This window comes from Colletotrichum jinshuiense, chromosome 4 (genome assembly GCF_051148585.1).
Source record: "Colletotrichum jinshuiense chromosome 4, complete sequence".
In the NCBI taxonomy this organism is placed as follows: domain Eukaryota; kingdom Fungi; phylum Ascomycota; class Sordariomycetes; order Glomerellales; family Glomerellaceae; genus Colletotrichum; species Colletotrichum jinshuiense.
This window is the reverse complement of record NC_139311.1, coordinates 2,887,491-2,904,862: the sequence shown is the minus strand read 5'-3', so window position 1 is coordinate 2,904,862 and position 17,372 is coordinate 2,887,491. Positions and strand designations below refer to the sequence as shown.

The window sequence follows — 17,372 nt, the reverse complement described above, 5'->3', positions numbered from 1 at the left end:
AATCGAAGCTTGATGTGACATTCTTTCCTTGCTCTGCTGGAGCGGGCAAGGAGAATGAGTGGGGCCTCAATTTCTCACGTGTCTGGCCGACGACGCCTCAGTTTTGGGGGAGGAGACGTTGTGCCTCCACCGTTGATTCAAACCCGGATCAGTCATGGCTTAGACCGAGAGTTATAAACAAAGCTCGACAGTGGAATCCTCAGCAGGAATTATCTGGCCTGGGTCAATAACAAAGGAGGGCCGACGTCAGCTTGTTTGTGGTTACGGCGACATGGGAAGATGCTCCATGTCGATCAGACAAGCTGCTTCGAACTGTCACAGGAGCTCTTGACGGGTTGAAGGATCGAACCCCCGGGTCCCCCTGGCACAGCTCAAGACAGACGGAGAGAGAGGGAGACTTGAGAATTTGCACACCGACCGAACCTTGAGCTCAATGCCATGGCGGATGTCACTGGGTTGTCCCGGTATGGAAAAGTTTCGTCTCAAGGTTAAGTGCCCTCTACACTATGTTGGTGGCCCGGGCTCCTGGGATACGACACCTGGCGTATGGATACATACGTGGGAATGATGGGGATCTGGAATAACCAACATTATGGAGCACGGTGGGACTCGATGATGGTCCCCCCCTGGTATCTCGATCGGCAGGATGGACGTCGGCCAGCAGGCCCTGTTCTGTCACAATGATGTGTGCGCCTGTAAGAGAAGGATACTGCGACGGGCGATCAATGGGGACGATACACTGGGCCAGCCGACACAGTGGTCGGCCCACACTACACCACACTAAGAAGTCGGGTCTGTTGCTGGCCAGTTGCGTCTCGGGCAATTTTTTCTTGACATCCATGGATATCCATCCGTAGCAGTCCCGGCGAGCAGGAGGCCGGGAGAAGCCCCGGGTAGTGGTTGGTGGTTGATTGGACAAAAGAGGAGCGACGTGGTACTGGTGAGATGATGGTTGTCAGAGATGTCCAAGTTCCAAGTCCACACAATTCGTGTATGTATGTATGTGTGTATGCTTATACAGATGAAGGCTCTCTCGGTTGTGGGAAGCAACGAGGTGGGAGTCGAGAGGTGCCTTGATACCTGATTTGATGCTGCTGGCATGCCATGTTGGTGAGTACGCGCATTTAGGGTGATTTTCTGCTGGAGATGCTTTTTCCCCTTTTCTTCCTTTTCTGGTCTTCTTTTTCTCCTTCCTCCCCTCCCCCCAAAAAACCGTTACTACCGTATACAGTAGGCTGTGGCAGGCAGGAACCGCCTAAGCGTAAGCGGCTAGTGCTGGCGCCGAAGTGGATCTGGGCGCAGATGGCATCTGCTTTCTTGGCGGCCCTGGCAGCGCCGGTGGACTAACCAGGTAGTGTAGCTACTCGACTCCATAGAGACCGACCATCCCGTGGGCCGTAACGGATGGATACCCAAGCCAAGAAAGATGGTGCAGATCGTTCCTCGTCCCCGTCGCGCCCCGTCGGTGCGACTCTCATTTCACGCATCGCGGCTTACACCTTGTTTGGCCGGGACAGCTCTGGACAGGCAGGCAGGTACGGCGCTCTGAATGCAAGTATCCGGACAGCTGCGGCCTGCAGTCTGCAGTATGCGCTCTGCACTCTGCACTCTGCAGGCGACTCGCGCCATCGCTTCGTTGCTAATTAATCACTACATGGCCTCGAGCAATTGCGTCGTCGACGGCTACGTACGTTGTCTCGCCTTTGCGTGCGCCACCGATCTCGCGACGAACCTGACTCACTTTTCAAATGCGCAATATCCTCCAATCCCTCCTCCTCGTCCCTGTCCTCGTCCTGTTCGGATGGCAGCTTTGAACCTCGGCCGAACCATGATGCTCACCGTGGGGCAAAACGTAAATTAAAATCCAAAATCATATTAGAAAAGGAGCAAGACGAAGAATAAGAAAGAAAAGCAACCTCGCACAATGCATCAACATGGGCCTGGGCGCCGTCCGTATCGGGACACGAGTCGAATGCGCTGGCGGCAGAGCAATATTGAATACTGCAACGCGACTCTCCCATTTCGGCAGTGCGGGCGACGTGGCGGTGGAAAAGCAGCCGAATACGTCGACGCGATTTCCACATCGTTTTAATGCCCATTGTTACGGATACAGACAGAGAGTATGGCGGCGGACGGGGATCCGCCATCGAGACACAACGCACGTACGTACACTCACTCATACGCACACGCACACACCATACCCTCCCCTCCCCTGGTCGTTTTTCTTTCCAATGCTAGCTCATGCGCTGCGATGCGCACTGCACGACTTGCCTTGGCCAGAACAACAGGACTGGTTGCACGCCCACGCCCGTCTCGGGCATTTCCAGGAGAACAGACACTGGACGCGGCGGACGGGACGGGGCCTCTCTGGGACCACTGAGGTGCCGACGTGCAAGACCTGAGGTCTTCCCGCCTGGCCTGGCATGTACTTGGTTGGCCCTGGCCCACGTGTGCTCACCTCACCTTACCTCACCTCACCTCTCGGCTCAACTACACGCCCCCAAAGCTCAGAACCAGAATCTCAACCAAGCCATCCCATCCCGTCCCGTCACCCTGTTTCTCATCCCATCTCATCTGTCCAATCCGTAGTCCCGCCCATCTATCCTACCTATCCGTCCGTCCAATCCAGCCCTCACACCCCTCGCTCGTCAACCGCTCGCTCACATCCACACCCCCACCATGGAGGGGGGGCTTTTCTGGCGTGTTCCTGATTGTCTTGTTCCCCATCCGAGTCAAACGCTACCTAACCTGTGATATGCCGGGGGCATTCCCTGTCCCCTGCCATTCAGGATGGACACACCTCAACTCCCGACGACTACGATGCGTTTGCGCTCCATTGCACGTCTGCCCTTTCCCTGAATTCTTGGCACGGCAAGCAAATTCTGGCTCTGGGCCGCTGGACCACAAACTGCCGTGTTAGGGTAGCCATTCGCGTGCCGCCTCGACCTCATTGGCCCTCCTCACCTTGAACCTCTCCTGGCCGAGAGCCGCAGGAAGCTCGCTTCAACTTGGGCGCCGCCAAGCAGACCTCACCCCCTTCCCTTGTCCGGCCACCCGTCTATGTGCCTGCCAGCATTGCTTTTTCCCCAGAACGTCCGTGGTATTCATCTCCTGCACCCTGTTTGTGCTGAACTTCCAATCCTCCCCGCTGTGGCTCTTCTCGTCCCAGTCAGGCTGGTCTGGTAGCTCGTCGTCACGAATGTTGCTGTCAAGCATGCAAGGCAGCTTCTGGCCCTGTTCGGCCTCGCAGCCCCTCACTCGTCTTGACTGGAGGGAAGCACCTTCCAGTCTCTTACCACCCCGAGTAGTGGTTCCATGTGCTGCCCGAGTAATTATGAGCTGGACTTGCTTGCACCGTTGGCTCGTGGGCCAGAGTATCCGCATGCGCTCCGCAGCTGTCCTACCTACCCAGTGCTACCCGCACAATCCGCATCCCACATGGATCTCCCCCTCCGGCATGACGCTCTTCTCCTTGTTCTGTATAGTTTGATCACCTTCGGGCTTCGGCTCCACCCCACGACATCTGGGCTCTCCCCTGCCCCGGCCTGCGCCCTCTTTTCTTTTCCACTTCCACCTGCCCCCCTTCTCAGTTGTCAGCCTCAAAGCCGACTTGTCTGAAAACCCCACCGGCCTCTGGGGTTCGAGTCGATGCTGGTTACAAGTCCTTCGCTCGACTAATAATACCGCGTCCCCCGGTCTCTCTGTTACGCTCGCGTCTTCCCCTCCGGCTGTTTCCTCCTTGCCGGCTTCCCTTCTTTTGTTGACGTCGAGAGTGTTCAAGGCGGATGTCCACCATCACTGACCATACGACGTTGAGACAACGCTGCCCGAGAACACTGGAAGGAAACATCTTGCCCCGACACGTAGCGGCCACAAGGTAATCATGGCGAGGTGGAATCGTTTGACCGCCTGGGTCTTCCTCTTCCTCTGTCTTCAGCTTGCTGTTGCACGTGCCTTGGTTCCCGTGAGACGGCAAGAGGGCGAACTCTCAACAACACCCATCACTTCTTCTGTTCGCTCCGGAACCACACAAGAGGCCGAGGCCACGACGTCACCGTTGACTTCAATAAGGTCAGCATCGGTCACGACTACCGAATCGCCCTCGTTGTCGAGCACCGTTTCCAGCTCTTCGGTTGCCCCAACTGCTTCGGGTGGCAGCCACAACTCGACCCTCTTCAACAGTGAGTATACTCGGCTTCACATTTGTCATGTTATCGGCAAACGATTTGCACACAGAGACTAACTATAGCTGCAGCCACCATTCCGGAGGGACAGCTGCCCATTGAGCCGAAAATCACACCCGGTTGGGCCGTGGCTGGCGTTATCTTGTTGTGCACCGGGGTCATTTACACCCTGATTGGTATCAAGAACTCAATCTTGCACAATGCCTTTTCCGTCGCCTACGTCGTCGGTCTAGGCATAACGGTCCTCGTCGTCTATGTCATGGTCATACCGGTCTCCAATGGATCCCAAGGGGCCTACGTCGCCGCCGCCGTCCTACCGGCCGTTTTCGTCGGTGTTCTTACATCGTGGTTTTTCAAGGAAATCACCGAGTGCCTGGCATGCGCTCTCGGAGGTTTCTGCTTCTCCATGTGGCTGCTCTGCCTCCACGATGGCGGCCTGCTTTCCGGCGTCAGCAAAATCATCTTCATCGTCGTCCTCTCACTTGCAGGTTTTGCGACGTACTTCACCCGGTGGACACGAGACTGGGCGCTGATGATCACCATCTCTTTCAATGGCGCCACGGCAGTCGTGCTTGGCATCGACTGCTTCAGCTTGGCCGGGCTCAAGGAGTTTTGGGCCTATGTCTGGGATTTGAACGACAACCTCTTCCCATTGGGTGCCGAAACATACCCGATGACCAAGGGCATTCGAGTTGAGCTTGCCGCCATAATTGTAATTTGCGGCATCGGCATCATCTCCCAGAAGAGGCTGTGGAACGTGATCAAGGACCGACGCGCGAAACGAGCAGAGGAACTTGCCGAAATGCAGCGTGCTCGCGACGAGGAGGAAGCGAACATCGGAAAGAAGATTGAGTCTCAAAACGCCCGCGAACGAAGGGCGTGGGAAAGAGTCCACGGAGACTACGTGCCAGGCGGCTCGGACCGTGACTCTGGCTTCGCTCGCGACAGCGAGAGCGAAAAGGGCGTCGGATACAGCCATGGCACCGCAACTCCTCTATCCCAGGTCATGCAAGTGGCTGAGATGCCGGGGTCGGAAGTGCCGCCCGCGGTCCCCCCCAAAACGGTACCCCAGGGCCTGATGGTTTCGGAGAAGGAAAATGCCGCCATGGTGACAGTACGAGTCGCTCCGGATGAAAGGCCTGCGGGCCCCAACGGCGCGGACGGGACTGCTTCCCGGACAGGAGAGACGCGCCAGGCTATGGGTGCTGTTCAGACTCCGCGGGAAGTTTCCCCAGTCCCTGAAGTGGTGCCGCTTCCATTCCGATTCCCACCCACCGAAGAGAGCATGGCAAAAGATAAGGAGGACCGATCCACAATAGCCACTTTTGCCGATGAGGACGAAGACCAGGCAGACGTTGGAAACAAGCGAAGCTCGTTTGCTAAGCGTGTCTCTCAGAGCTCCGTCAGCCTCATGCGAAAGGTGTCTCAACGGACGTCCATGTCGCTCCGCAAGGACAACGGACTGGGCGAGGACGAAATGGTCGTTCTACGACGGCCTAGAGATGACGACGCGGGCTCCATTGCGGCCACAATCAACACTGAGAGCGACAGCGGCGCAGGCACCGTCCAAGGGAAAAGCCGTCACAGCATCGAGATCAATGCCCAGCTTAATGAAGAACGAGAGACTGACACGAAGCGCATGCCAGCATCCGCATCTCAACAGGGCGCGGGTGCTGAGGACACTGCCAACCCCGCATCAACAACACAAGCTGCCGCAGGTGATATCCCGGCTCCGTCTTCGGCAGGGGATGCCGACGGCCTAATCACCGCTGACACCACGCGAGTTGAGGAAGAAACCGCCAACGCCGACAGTGTTCCCAAGGAGGATGGCGCATCGAAGGGACAGGACCAAGCGGGTCTCGAACCTACTCAACTGCCCGCGGTTCCCTCCGAGAAGGCTAAATCAACCGCTTCTGTTGACTCTACCCCGGTGAACCTGACCCAGAAACATCTGCCGCCGAGCTTTTCTAATGTTGCGCTCCACTACCGGACCAATGAATGGGCAAAGCACTTGAGCCACGCGGAAGCACCTGAACCGGAGACGATGCCCATCGTCGACTATCCCGAGGATGACTTGCAGCGACAGGAGGTTCCGGCTCCTCTGAACGTCGAAGAACTTCAGCAAACAGCTTTGTCTGCCACGCCAGCGCCGGCAGCAGTCAGAACATCCGTCGCAGCCTCCACATCAGCTCCTACCTCCTCTCGGCCTGTGTCGACTGTTATACCAAACAGAGGACACTCGAGAAACGACTCATACCAATCCAATCAAAGAGCAACAAACAAGACGCAGTTCCAGTCCATTGCAGAGGAAGGCGCGCAGGTAGCTCCCCAAGCCCCGAGCACCAAGAGTGGCAGCTCTGGGAAAAGGTCAAGTGTTGCTTCTGTCGCCTTCGAACGGCCGCCTCCGCCGCCCGGCGTGCAGTCCTACGACAGTCCACAGAGCCTCCTCGCACAGAGGAGCGTCACGCTCCGAAACAAAACGTACGGTATTCTTACCGGCGGCCATGTGACGCCCGATCTCTCTGCTGCGGCGCACCGGACGGCGAGCGAATCCGGCTCGGCGCACAACTACGCCGCGTACTCGCCGCAAATTTCGCCAGAGTCGCTGGATGACGTTCCTCTCAGCCAGCGCAAGGAGCTCATTCGCCGTCAGAGCAGTCTCGGGACAGCTCGGTCTTCCATGGACTCCAGCCTAGCGGCTGAGCTGTTCATGCCTGGCATGTCGGCCGAGAACGTTGCTTTCGATTCTCACCAGCCTATGCGTTATTCCAGCGTGCCTTCGCAAGAGGCCCGCGATGCAAGGATGGCGAGCTTCCGAAACTCGGTCCGAGCCGACCTACGCGCGGGCATGGCCGTATCGCCAGCGGCCGCAAACGGTCGCGACATGGCTCTGGTGGGAATGTACCGGTCGTCGAGCTCGTCGAACCTTCTCAACCAACCCGCCGCACGGGAAGTCGACATGCAAAGGAACATTGACCTCCAGCGGAGCTTCATGCTGAGCCAGAAGGAGGCGGATGCCAAGAGACGGGAGAAGGAGCGGCTGGAGAAGGAGAAGACGGATCTGGCCTTCACGAGAAGCATGCAGAGCGGCGAGATGTTTGAACTGCACCGGGACATGATGCGGAAGATGCAGAAGCGCGCCAACGGCGCTTGATAAGGTGGTCAGACGCAGCACGCCACACTTTGATTGATTTTTTCCCTTTTCTTCTTCCATTTCTTTCTTTACAATATTGGTAGATACCCCGGTTTGGAAACACGGTTAGATTACATTTGGGGGGACACAGCACGCCCGGGCATTGGTGCAAGGACGGTTCATGATACATAGTCTGACGAAGGTACTCGGGGATGAGGGTTGGGGAGGGAAGTGGTATGGAATCAAGTCGATAAAAGATGGAAACGATGTGTGTAATCGTCCGTACACGGCGGACAAGACTTGGAGAGAGGCAAGAAGACGCCTCCTTGTGCTAGTCATAAACGTAATCAGTCAAACAATCACAAGACATAATCACGGAACACCTCTCGAGAAGCCCAAAACACACGGGTTTCGGGTGCCAATTTTTGTTTACAGACACATGCTAACCTAACGAATGCGAATTTGGCTCTCGTCCGGGGGACGTACGGGACCTCCCCCACACGTGAGGGCGTGTTTGTCCAGGCCGACGAACCCCCACGGCAGCCACCAGCCGCCCTAGCGGCGAGACTCGGCCAAGCCGGCACGGCACGGATGCGGAGACCTCGACGACTTTATTTTAAGACTCCAGCCCCAAAGCCCAACTGCTTCAACGTAGTTCGCGACCCTGGAGCACCCAAAGTCGTCGGAAGCCAAAACCGTTGAATGACATCTCAGAAGCCAATCGCTTTTATAAAACATTAAATAAAACCCCCAACGCCGATGCGCTGGTTTCCCTCTTTCGGACGAAACATCCTCCCGATGTCGGGATTCATGCCGGCCGGTAATAACCCGGCCCCGCCCGCGAAACGAACCAGGTTGCTCGCGTCATCCCATTTTCTGCTGCGCGGAGGAAGGCATGTCCGGGGGGGTAGGTGCGGAAGCACGCGTCTCATGGATGGGCAAGGCAGCTCGGCGTGTGCCAATCTCGGGAGCCTCTTCTTTTCCCCTTCTTCTTCCTTCTTTCTTCTCTCTTTCCTCGCATATTCGCTCGACTGTGCTCCGTATACACTGCTACTGCTACCCTCTAATCATACCTCCCCCCATCCCTCCCTCCCCTTTTCTCTCCCTCTCCCCGGCCAAGCATTGGAGAAACACGGCAAAGTACGGGGCCGTCCGGGATTTTTTGTCACTTTTTTGCCTTAGTATACATAGACTTTGCGACTCCACTTTTGCCCGGATTTTTTTATACTTTTTTTCTTTTCCCCCGGGCTTCTCCCGCCCCCCGATGTCCCCTCGGGCCCTCGTCTCGGAACAGAGGAGACCATGGCCGGCCCCGCAGGCGGCCGCAATGACGGCGGAAACTCAAAGACACAGCCACAGCCACAGCCGTCGCTGTCGGCACCGGCCCGCTTCCGGGCAAAGGCCGTGAAGATCTTCAAGTTCGTCCTCGCGCAGTGGCTCGTCATCGGGTTCGGTGTAAGCTGCGTCTTGGCCTACTTCTTCCCTAGTATGTCATCGTCCTCGTCGCCGTCGCCGCCGCCGCTGCTCTCCCGGTCCCCCCGTGAACCCAAGCTGACCCTCCGCCCGCCCCAAAGATGTCGCGGCCAGGGGCGGACCCATCAGGTCCGAGTACTCCATCATCTACGGCGGCATCGCCATCATCTTCCTCGTCAGCGGCATGCAGCTCTCCCACGCGAAGCTCAGGCAGAACCTCACAAACTGGCGCCTGCACATCATCGTCCAGGGCATGAGCTTCATCGTCATACCCGTGATACTCCTAAGTAAGAAACCGCAACCATGCGCTGCGATCCCTACGCCTCCCAGCCCCTTTTCGAGTACCCCAATCATTACCCCCCTTCCCCTCGTGTGCCCTTGTCCCCGTGTCCCCATGAACACGAACCAAGGCCCGCTGACCCCCCCTCGAACAGTCATAATCCACATCATCATCGCGGCGGGCGGCCTGCGCAACAACGTGCTCTCGACGCCCATCATCGTCGGCATGATCGTCGCCTCCTGCCTCCCCACCACCATCGCCTCCAACGTCGTCATGACCCGCGCCTCGGGCGGCGACGACGCCGCGGCCATCATCGAGGTCGTCATCGGCAACGTCATGGGGTCCTTCGTGTCCCCGGGCCTCATCTACGGCTTCATCCCCAAGACGCCCGAGTTCGCCGACTGGCAGCCCGCGAACCCGAGCACCCTCGGCGCCATGTACGCCAACGTCCTCAAGCAGCTGGGCCTGAGCGTGCTGCTCCCGCTGGCCGCCGGCCAGGCCCTGCGCTGGTTCTTCGAGAAGAGGGTCGAGTGGGCGCTGAGGACCCTTTACCTCGCCAAGGTGTCGACGTTTTGCCTGATTCTGCTCGTGTGGTACGTAGACGGCCCGCACCCCCTTTCCCGACGCTCTTCTCTGCTTGGAAGCTAGACATGACCCCCTTCCCCCCCTTGCTACCCACTGGGCTGACAAACGTGAATAAACAACAGGACGACGTTCTCCGCAGCCTTCAAGACGGGCGCACTCTTCGTGACACCCCACGCCTCCATCATCTTCAACGTCTTCATGAACGTCGCCCTCTACGGGCTCTTCACGGTCATCTGCTTCTACGCCGCGCGGCCCCCGCTCGAGGCGTGCGACGCCGTGAACGCGCGCGTCGCCGACTCGCGCCTGCTCCGCAAGGCCCCGGGGCTCGCGAGGCGGGCCCTGACGGCGCGGCAGCTGTCGAGGGAGCAGACCATCGCCGTGTGCTTCTGCGGCGCGGCCAAGACGACGTCGCTCGGGATCCCGCTGGCGACGGCCATGTGGCACAGCTCGGACGACCTGACGAGGGCGCTGATCCAGATCCCGGTGCTGCTGTACACCATCGAGCAGGTGTTCATGGCGCAGATCCTCGTGTACGTGTTCAAGTGGTACCTGAGGAGGGCGGCCAAGGCGGAGGCGGAGGCGACGGAGGACGAGGAGGGCGCCGGCGGGGCGGGGCTGAGGGGCGACGGGGACGAGGACGAGGGGACGGAAGGGGGCCTGCGGTCGTCGGACAACTCCGTCCTCGGCGGAGACGGGGACGACGAGAAGAAGAGGCCCGACGGCCCGGGCCGGAAGGACGACGTGGTGCCGGTCAAAACGATATAGCGGCAAGGGCGGATAGGAGGGCGGGTGGCATCATGGGATTTTTGTTGTGTATATTTCGAAATGAGCCAATGCCCCCCCCCCCTATGCCGCCAGCGCTCCTGGGTCATGGGGACCATGCGGGAGGGCGGCGGTGGGGGGTCATGGCCGCACTACTAGTTATTAATTCTGATTTCCAAGGTCCCTGTTGTCGACCCCCGTGGCCGCGGGAAGCAACCAAAACTCGCATAACACTTGCCCGCGGTAGGCCCCCCCGTGCGGCCAACGAGTGATGTTGTCCGCCAGGCGGACGGACCTGTTGGTATGTGAGGGTTGCTTATATTTCGGTATAGGGAGGGGGAGATTGACGTCGACGTGGGGGGGATGTCACAGCGAGGGCAGACGAGGTCCGGAAACAGGCAGAATTCTAACCGAGGTGGCCCGGCTGAAGCCGCATCGCAAAGGGGGCTGCCCCCCTTCCGGCGGCGGGCGAAGATGGATGAGTCGAAGCTTGTTTACGGAGCCACACGCAATCGTTTCGACGCCTTCTGCCGTGTACCCTCGTGGGGGCGTCGTCCTCTCGAGATATGACCACCGCATCCGCAGCTTTCTCAAAGTCACGGCACTACAAGCTCACGTAGAACGCCCCCCCCCCCCCCCCCCCCTCCCTCCCTTGCATCGGGCTGGCTACCGAATTCCACGTCCTGCGGCAGATGACCAAAAGGGGGGGAAGGGGCACGCCTCACCAGACATTTAGATAACGTTTGGCTGACAAGATGTTCAAACGGGGTGGCGGTGATGGGACATGTCAAACGCTTGTGTTGAAGCACGGATAGTGTCTATATACAATGGGAGGGGGGGGCGACCCGAGTACTACACGCCCCCAACCATACACGACCAGATCTATCCCCTGCCCATCTCCCCCTGGTGCTCAGATAACAACACGTCGTCGGATCGTCGGCACCTGCTCGAGTAGGAACTGCTCTCGAGCAGACCCCTACACTCAACGTTCTGGGCGAGGTCGACGTTCCAAGCCGGGCTTCTGTGTCGAGGCGAGGGGCCTCTCGCCGACCGTACAACTCGGGTACCCCTTAAACTCCCAGGTATCAGGTATCTGTACCGTCAAGTGCGTGGCACCTTGTCCCGCTAAAGAAGGCCAGAGGCAACACGCAGGGAACGGAGGCTCCTTGGTATGATGCCATGTTTCCGAGCCAGGACGCCCCAAACTCTGGCTCGGCAATTGCGAATACTCCAGCCCCGGGCCACTAGATAGTGTCGCCGGCCATTAGTAGCATAGGTACAGTACGGTGTGAAGGACCCATATCGGCCCATCTTACCAGATGCGAGGTTCCATTTAACCGGAATTCGGCGGGCAGCCGAGGCGGCGTCACGCTGGATGATCCTCAAGCTATGCGGTCAGCGGTCGAGTGAACGGAACGTTGTCATGCTTGAATCCTTGTCTCATTTCGGTAACTCATATCCAAACTACATCCTGGATCGTAACAAAACGTCTTCATACATCAATCATGAGCAGCCTAGGCCCCTCTGTACAGCTCGAAAAAACGGCGTGCATTTCCAATCTAAACGGGTACCCTCGTGGGCCCATTCCCCTCTCTTCCGTGGGGCATTGCCCCCTTAGCATGAACCTCTTAATCCTTCTTGATGAGGCTGTCGAAGAGAGGCTTGAGGCTCTTGGCGCTCTTCTTGGGGTATCGCTTCTGGTCGTTCTCGTAATCGACAAAGGTGACACCGAAACGGGTCTCGTAGCCCTCGGCCCACTCGAAGTTGTCCATGAGCGACCAGGCCATGTAGCCCTTGACGTTGACGCCGTCCTTCTCGGAGGCTTCGGCCATGGCCTTGACGTAGTCGTCAAAGTACTTGACGCGGAAGTCGTCCTCGAGGATCTGCTCAAGGGGCATGTCGTTCTCGCCCTTGAGCGAGGTGCCGTTCTCGGTGACGTAGATGGTCGGGTAGTTGTAGCGCTTGGAGAGCCAGTTGAGGAGGTTGCGGAAGCCCTGGGCGTTGGGGCGCAGCCAGAAGGACTGGGTCTCGGGGCCGATGTTGTCGCCGTTCTTGGACTCGAAGAGGGTCTCGAGGTTGCCCAGGAAGTCGTCCTCGTCGGGGGTGCCCTTCTTGTGCTTGATGTAGTTGGCGGTGTAGTGGTTCATGCCGTAAAAGTCGTTGGATCCCTTGACCAGCGCAACCTCCTCCGGTGTGAACTCGGGCAGGCGGTCGCCGAGCTGCTTGCGCATGGAGTCGGGGTACTTGCCAAAGTACACGGGGTCGGCAAACCAAGAGATGGCGAACTCGATCTTGCGGTCGGCGGCCTCGACGTCCTCGGGGTCCTCGGGGTCCCAAGGGTAGGTGGCGTCACCGTTGAGAGTGATGCCAATCTGGCCTCCGTTGGTGGGCTTGAACTCCTCGCGGTAGACCTTGACGGCACGGCCATGGGCGACGAGGAGGTTGTGGCCGACGATCCAGGGCTCGCGGGCGGAGTCGCCGACGGAAGACTTGGTGCGGTCCGAGGTGTGTCCGGGGGCGAAGAAGCCGCTGCTGTAGCCAAGAATGGAGGAGCACCAAGGCTCGTTGAAGGTGATCCAGTTCTTGCACTTGGGGATGGCCTTGAAGACGACGCGGGCGTAGTGCTCAAAGTCAAGAGGGAACTCCTCCCTGTTCAGGAGGCCGCCGTAGCGCTTGTCGAGCCCATCGGGGAGATCCCAGTGGAAGAGGGTGATGAAGGGGGTAATGCCGGCGTCGAGGAGGTCGTCGACGAACTTGACGTAGTGGTCAAGACCGGCCTGGTTGATGGGGTCGTTGCGACCGCCAACGGGGATGATTCTCGACCAGGCGAGGGAGAAGCGGTAGGTGTTGGCGCCGACGGACTTGAGCAGAGCAATGTCCTCGGCGGTGCGGTTGTACGAGTCGCAGGCGACGGCGCCGGAGCTGCCGTCGGCAATCTTGCCGGGGACGGCGCAGAAGGTGTCCCAGATGGAGGGACCACGGCCGTCCTTCTCGGCAGCACCCTCAATCTGGTATCTGCAGTGGCCGGCAAATAGCGTCAGCAGGGGTCTTGCTTGCCATGTTGTTGCGCTCGCTTATTAGACGGGGGTGAGGGGAGAGAGGGGAAGGACGGGAGTGGGGAGTGGGAGGTAAAACTGGAATTTGCAGGGTGGAAAGACGGAGGGGGAGGCGGCGGAGTGTGGTGGGAAGATGCTTGTTAGTTGTCCAAATTGGGATGTCGGCAGGAGAGGGCGCGAATGTGCATGGTGACAACGGCTAGGGCTTTGGGGATGGGCCGAGATGGGACACGGTGAGACGATGTGACGGCGAGATTGAACACGTACGAGGCGGTGGCAAAGCCCCAGAGGAAGTCGCTGGGCAAAGACATGATGTATGGTTCTGAAGGCTGCGTTAACTTTAGTCGGCCGTTGGCTCTTCCAAAATTGCGCTCCGGGAGATGAAAACTGACGGGCAATGCTCGGGCGAGAGAGATTCGTTCGTGAGATGGGATGGACGGAGGGGGGGTGACTTGATCCAACAGGTACCAACCACTTAGCAACAACAGCGGACGGGCACTGGGCAAACAAGCAAGCAAGCAGTGGTCGATGTGTTTTCGAGGGAAGGGTGACAGAGAGAAGAGGGGAATCAGAAGGGGAATCGAGCAGATAGCATGCGAGTTGCTGCCACGATACTTATAAGGAGCCAAAGGACGGAGGGAAAGCAGGCGGCGCAATAAATCTCCAATATTACTTAGATGGGGATGGGATACTTGGGCCACCTTAGCAGCTTTAGGCAAAGTACTCCAGGGTAGCTAGCTACAAGGATGTCGCCTCGAAAGATGGGACAAACACCCGCAGACGACAGGACATGGGATGCGCGTTTTGAGCCAGGAGGCTCCAGAAATTCTCCCGTGTCGGACCGTCGTCACCGAGGAGCTAAGACTGGACAACGCCCGGCGGTGGATGGCGGAGGTGGGATGAGTGTGCGACGTGTTATGGTGTGCGAGTGTGCGGGACAGAGACGCTGTCAAGGTACGGATACGTATCTTTAGCGCAGATCGGACCGGGCGTTTCTTGGGTACATGGTCAGATATACGTATGCTCTTGGTGTATATTCTGCAAGAGAGGGTGCCCATATGGTGTGGAATGCCCCAAAGAAGGCACGTCTCCCAGTTTCATTCGCCGCGCGATGTAAACATTCGACGGCAGGTACGAACGACAGTGAAGGAAGTCAATCAATCCATGGCAGCAGCTGGCGTGCCGTCAGATGACTCTGCGTGACCCGACTGGCGGGACCACAGGGGAAGGGCGGGAAAAAAAGGGAAAGAACGATTGAGCAAACTCGAGGTACCTATCCTCGCCTCGTTACCGCACCGCAGTCCCCTTCGCTCGCACAGGGCACAGGGTAGGTACCAGGCAACGTGCAGACGCGCCTAGGCCAGGGGCGCTTTCCATTACCCCGCCGTGGGGTCCCTTCCCCCCTTCCCCCCTTCCCTGAGCAGTTTGGGGGGAGCTTCCCTTCTCCCCGCCGCGTGCAAAAAACCACACGACGGCCCGTCTCTCCGAAAAAACATGTCCTTCGTTGCCCAGCCTTCCACGGGAGCCGATTCGAAACACGACAAACCTCGATCCCGCTCACCTGATGATCACACCCTTCGTCTGATTGGGCACGCTACTGCATTCGGAATAAGAGCCAACATGAAGCGCTAGAAACTCTGCAACCATGCATGGATGGCGGCATGCATCCCGCGGGAGCCCTCGCCAAATCCTCGGGTGACGGCTCAGTCCATTGATGCACGGCTTTGCCTCAAGCTTGCCTGCTTCCCTGGCTGTTTGCTGCGTGTGTCGGAGCCGGCTGCTGGCAGATGTGCTTGTGCGCGTACGCTGTGCTTTTCGTACTGCGCACCTGCTCGCATAAGCCGAACAAGGAGGAGGGCGACGGGGAATTCTCCCGAGGTCCCCTCGCTTACCAGACGCCAGGTTATTCAGCCACCTACACCAACGTGGTACCTTTTATCTTATTTTGTCTGTTTTAATACAAGAGCAGCGCCAAACGCCAGAACCCCCATTGGACTCGGTGAGCGGACGTTGGATGGGAGAGCCTCCCGCCCCATGCGGCACGCGCAGCTCGTCTTATGTCGCACAGGCTTCTCCAACTATAGCTGTCATCCCAACATCTCTTCTGCCTTGTCAGAGCATCTATCGTCAACTTCGTAGCAGGACTTTGATGTAGACATCACGCCGACCGGATGCCCGCCCATCGGCTTCTCACGCTTCAAGTCGGGATTGCCTGCTCTCCTTTGGCGCATTAATCACAGAGGTTGAGATACGACATCAAACCTAGCAGTCTACATGCAGTTCAAGTTGAGCCTCCCGATCCCCCCCAAAACCGCCAGCTCCGGGTTTCAGTCGCCTGCCTCCTTTATTTGCGCTACATACGTTACATAGGACAATACGCGAGAATCACATGGATGGCCACAGATCTATTTCTCTGCAAGAGGCTAAAGTCGCCTCCCTCGAATATGTAATCACGACGCTTCGCCTCGTCTCATCTCCGGTCGATTAACCCGCCTCAGCCGGCTCGCGGGCCACTTTTATCGAGCCAACGAGCCTTCGGCCCAGCTACCGGAAGCCTACCTAGCAGGAACGCTCTTCTTACGGTTAATCGTCGGTCCTTTTACACATATCTCATTGAGACTTCTATGTACGTCGTCACATTCGTGGCTACTATCCTTATCACAGGCACTTCAACGCAACCCACCTCTGCCCGTCTGCTCCGGATCTCTGTCTCCATTGCCTGCCCTGCCATTCTTGTAACGGGCCCTTTTTTCATAATCGTCAATTGTGAGGCAACCTCCCCTCCCTCTGTTTTTACCATACTGTCACTGCGTCCCCCCGACGCCTGGCAGCCAAGTTGCTTGTTGTTCAGAGTGAAAGACATCGTCCAGATCCTCCGCCTGCCCGGAGCCTCACCGAGGTGTACGGAAGCCGGGACGAAGGTGAGTCGGCCCATCCAAGACACCCCCGGCCTCGTTGCAACATACCCTGCTCCTTTGATGCGCGGCATAGCAAGGGCTTAATGCATGCCGTCCACAGCCGCATCCGCATCGTCTCGCTCGTGCAGCTTGCGTTTTCCGGGGAGGTTCGTTTTCATGTCGACATCTTCCGCTGCCGGGGCCACATCGTTGTCATCGTCTGTGTCGGTCCATTCTACAATCTCCCACTCAACCCTAATCTTCCCGTCCCTGCTATGATCAACAACCTGGCTGTGACGCAGGCTGCCCAAACGGGTGCCTTCGATCATACTCTCGAACCATGGGACATCTCGGGTTTCCCGTCCAACTACCGTAGTCGTCTTCGGAACGACGGGCTGTTCCTCCGCCTCCTCAAACTCGGGAATCAAACCGAGGTCTTCTAGATCTCGCAGGTCCTCGCCGCGCAGGCTGGCCAGGGTAAGATGGATATAGCCCGCCTCGGTTTGGGGTCGTTCCGTCCAGTAGGAAAGGGGCGTGCCGCAGAAGCCGCAGAAATGCCGTTTCGATGGGTGGTTCGATGATGATTCAAAGACGCGGCGGATCGTGGAGTGCTTCTCGTCCGGGAAGAAAGCGTGGGTTGAGCTGCGATACCACGAAAGCGGCACTCGGATCATGGCGGCTAGTGGGGTTGCGAGAGGAACTCCTGTGCAGCAAGCAGGCCATGGTTAGCTCCGGCGTTCCCGCCCGTTGCAAAGCAAGGTGTGTCGATTGCAAGAGGAACCTCTTTGAGAAACACTCAAGAGGGATTGGCGAGAGAATCCGACTTACTGTGCATGGAGTCTGTGTGGAAGAGGACCTGCGCCCTCTCGATCGTGCCCTGGGGGACGTCGATGATGTAACTATTGCGCCCACACTGGCAGCCGCCGCGCAAGGGCCGTTGCAAGCTGCTGCTCATTTTCGCTATCGTCTGTAAGTTCTCCTAGAGTGGGAGGATCTGATTTG

The 17,372-nt window shown here is 58.2% G+C and overlaps 4 protein-coding genes across 4 annotated transcripts; 2 read left to right on the top strand and 2 right to left on the bottom strand.

Annotated features, from left to right (window-relative positions):
- Window positions 1-3,883: 3,883 nt before the first annotated feature.
- On the top strand, window positions 3,884-7,338 carry EsH8_IV_000719 (TMEM198/TM7SF3 family protein; the record flags this gene model as incomplete). Its single annotated transcript, XM_083265609.1, has 2 exons — window positions 3,884-4,181; window positions 4,256-7,338. 2 exons carry the CDS (start codon window positions 3,884-3,886, stop codon window positions 7,336-7,338), a joined length of 3,381 nt encoding a protein of 1,126 aa, XP_083124504.1.
- A 1,281-nt stretch (window positions 7,339-8,619) lies between these two features.
- On the top strand, window positions 8,620-10,420 carry EsH8_IV_000718 (putative sodium bile acid cotransporter; the record flags this gene model as incomplete). Its single annotated transcript, XM_083265608.1, has 4 exons — window positions 8,620-8,803; window positions 8,892-9,077; window positions 9,225-9,663; window positions 9,778-10,420. 4 exons carry the CDS (start codon window positions 8,620-8,622, stop codon window positions 10,418-10,420), a joined length of 1,452 nt encoding a protein of 483 aa, XP_083124503.1.
- A 1,625-nt stretch (window positions 10,421-12,045) lies between these two features.
- EsH8_IV_000717 (glycoside hydrolase superfamily) lies at window positions 12,046-13,784 on the bottom strand (the record flags this gene model as incomplete). Its single annotated transcript, XM_083265607.1, has 2 exons — window positions 12,046-13,432; window positions 13,741-13,784. The coding sequence occupies 2 exons, from the start codon at window positions 13,782-13,784 to the stop codon at window positions 12,046-12,048; spliced, it is 1,431 nt and encodes a 476-aa protein (XP_083124502.1).
- A 2,687-nt stretch (window positions 13,785-16,471) lies between these two features.
- EsH8_IV_000716 (uncharacterized protein) lies at window positions 16,472-17,325 on the bottom strand (the record flags this gene model as incomplete). The annotated part of the gene is made up of 2 exons (XM_083265606.1): window positions 16,472-17,073; window positions 17,199-17,325. 2 exons carry the CDS (start codon window positions 17,323-17,325, stop codon window positions 16,472-16,474), a joined length of 729 nt encoding a protein of 242 aa, XP_083124501.1.
- Between the last annotated feature and the right edge of the window lie 47 nt (window positions 17,326-17,372).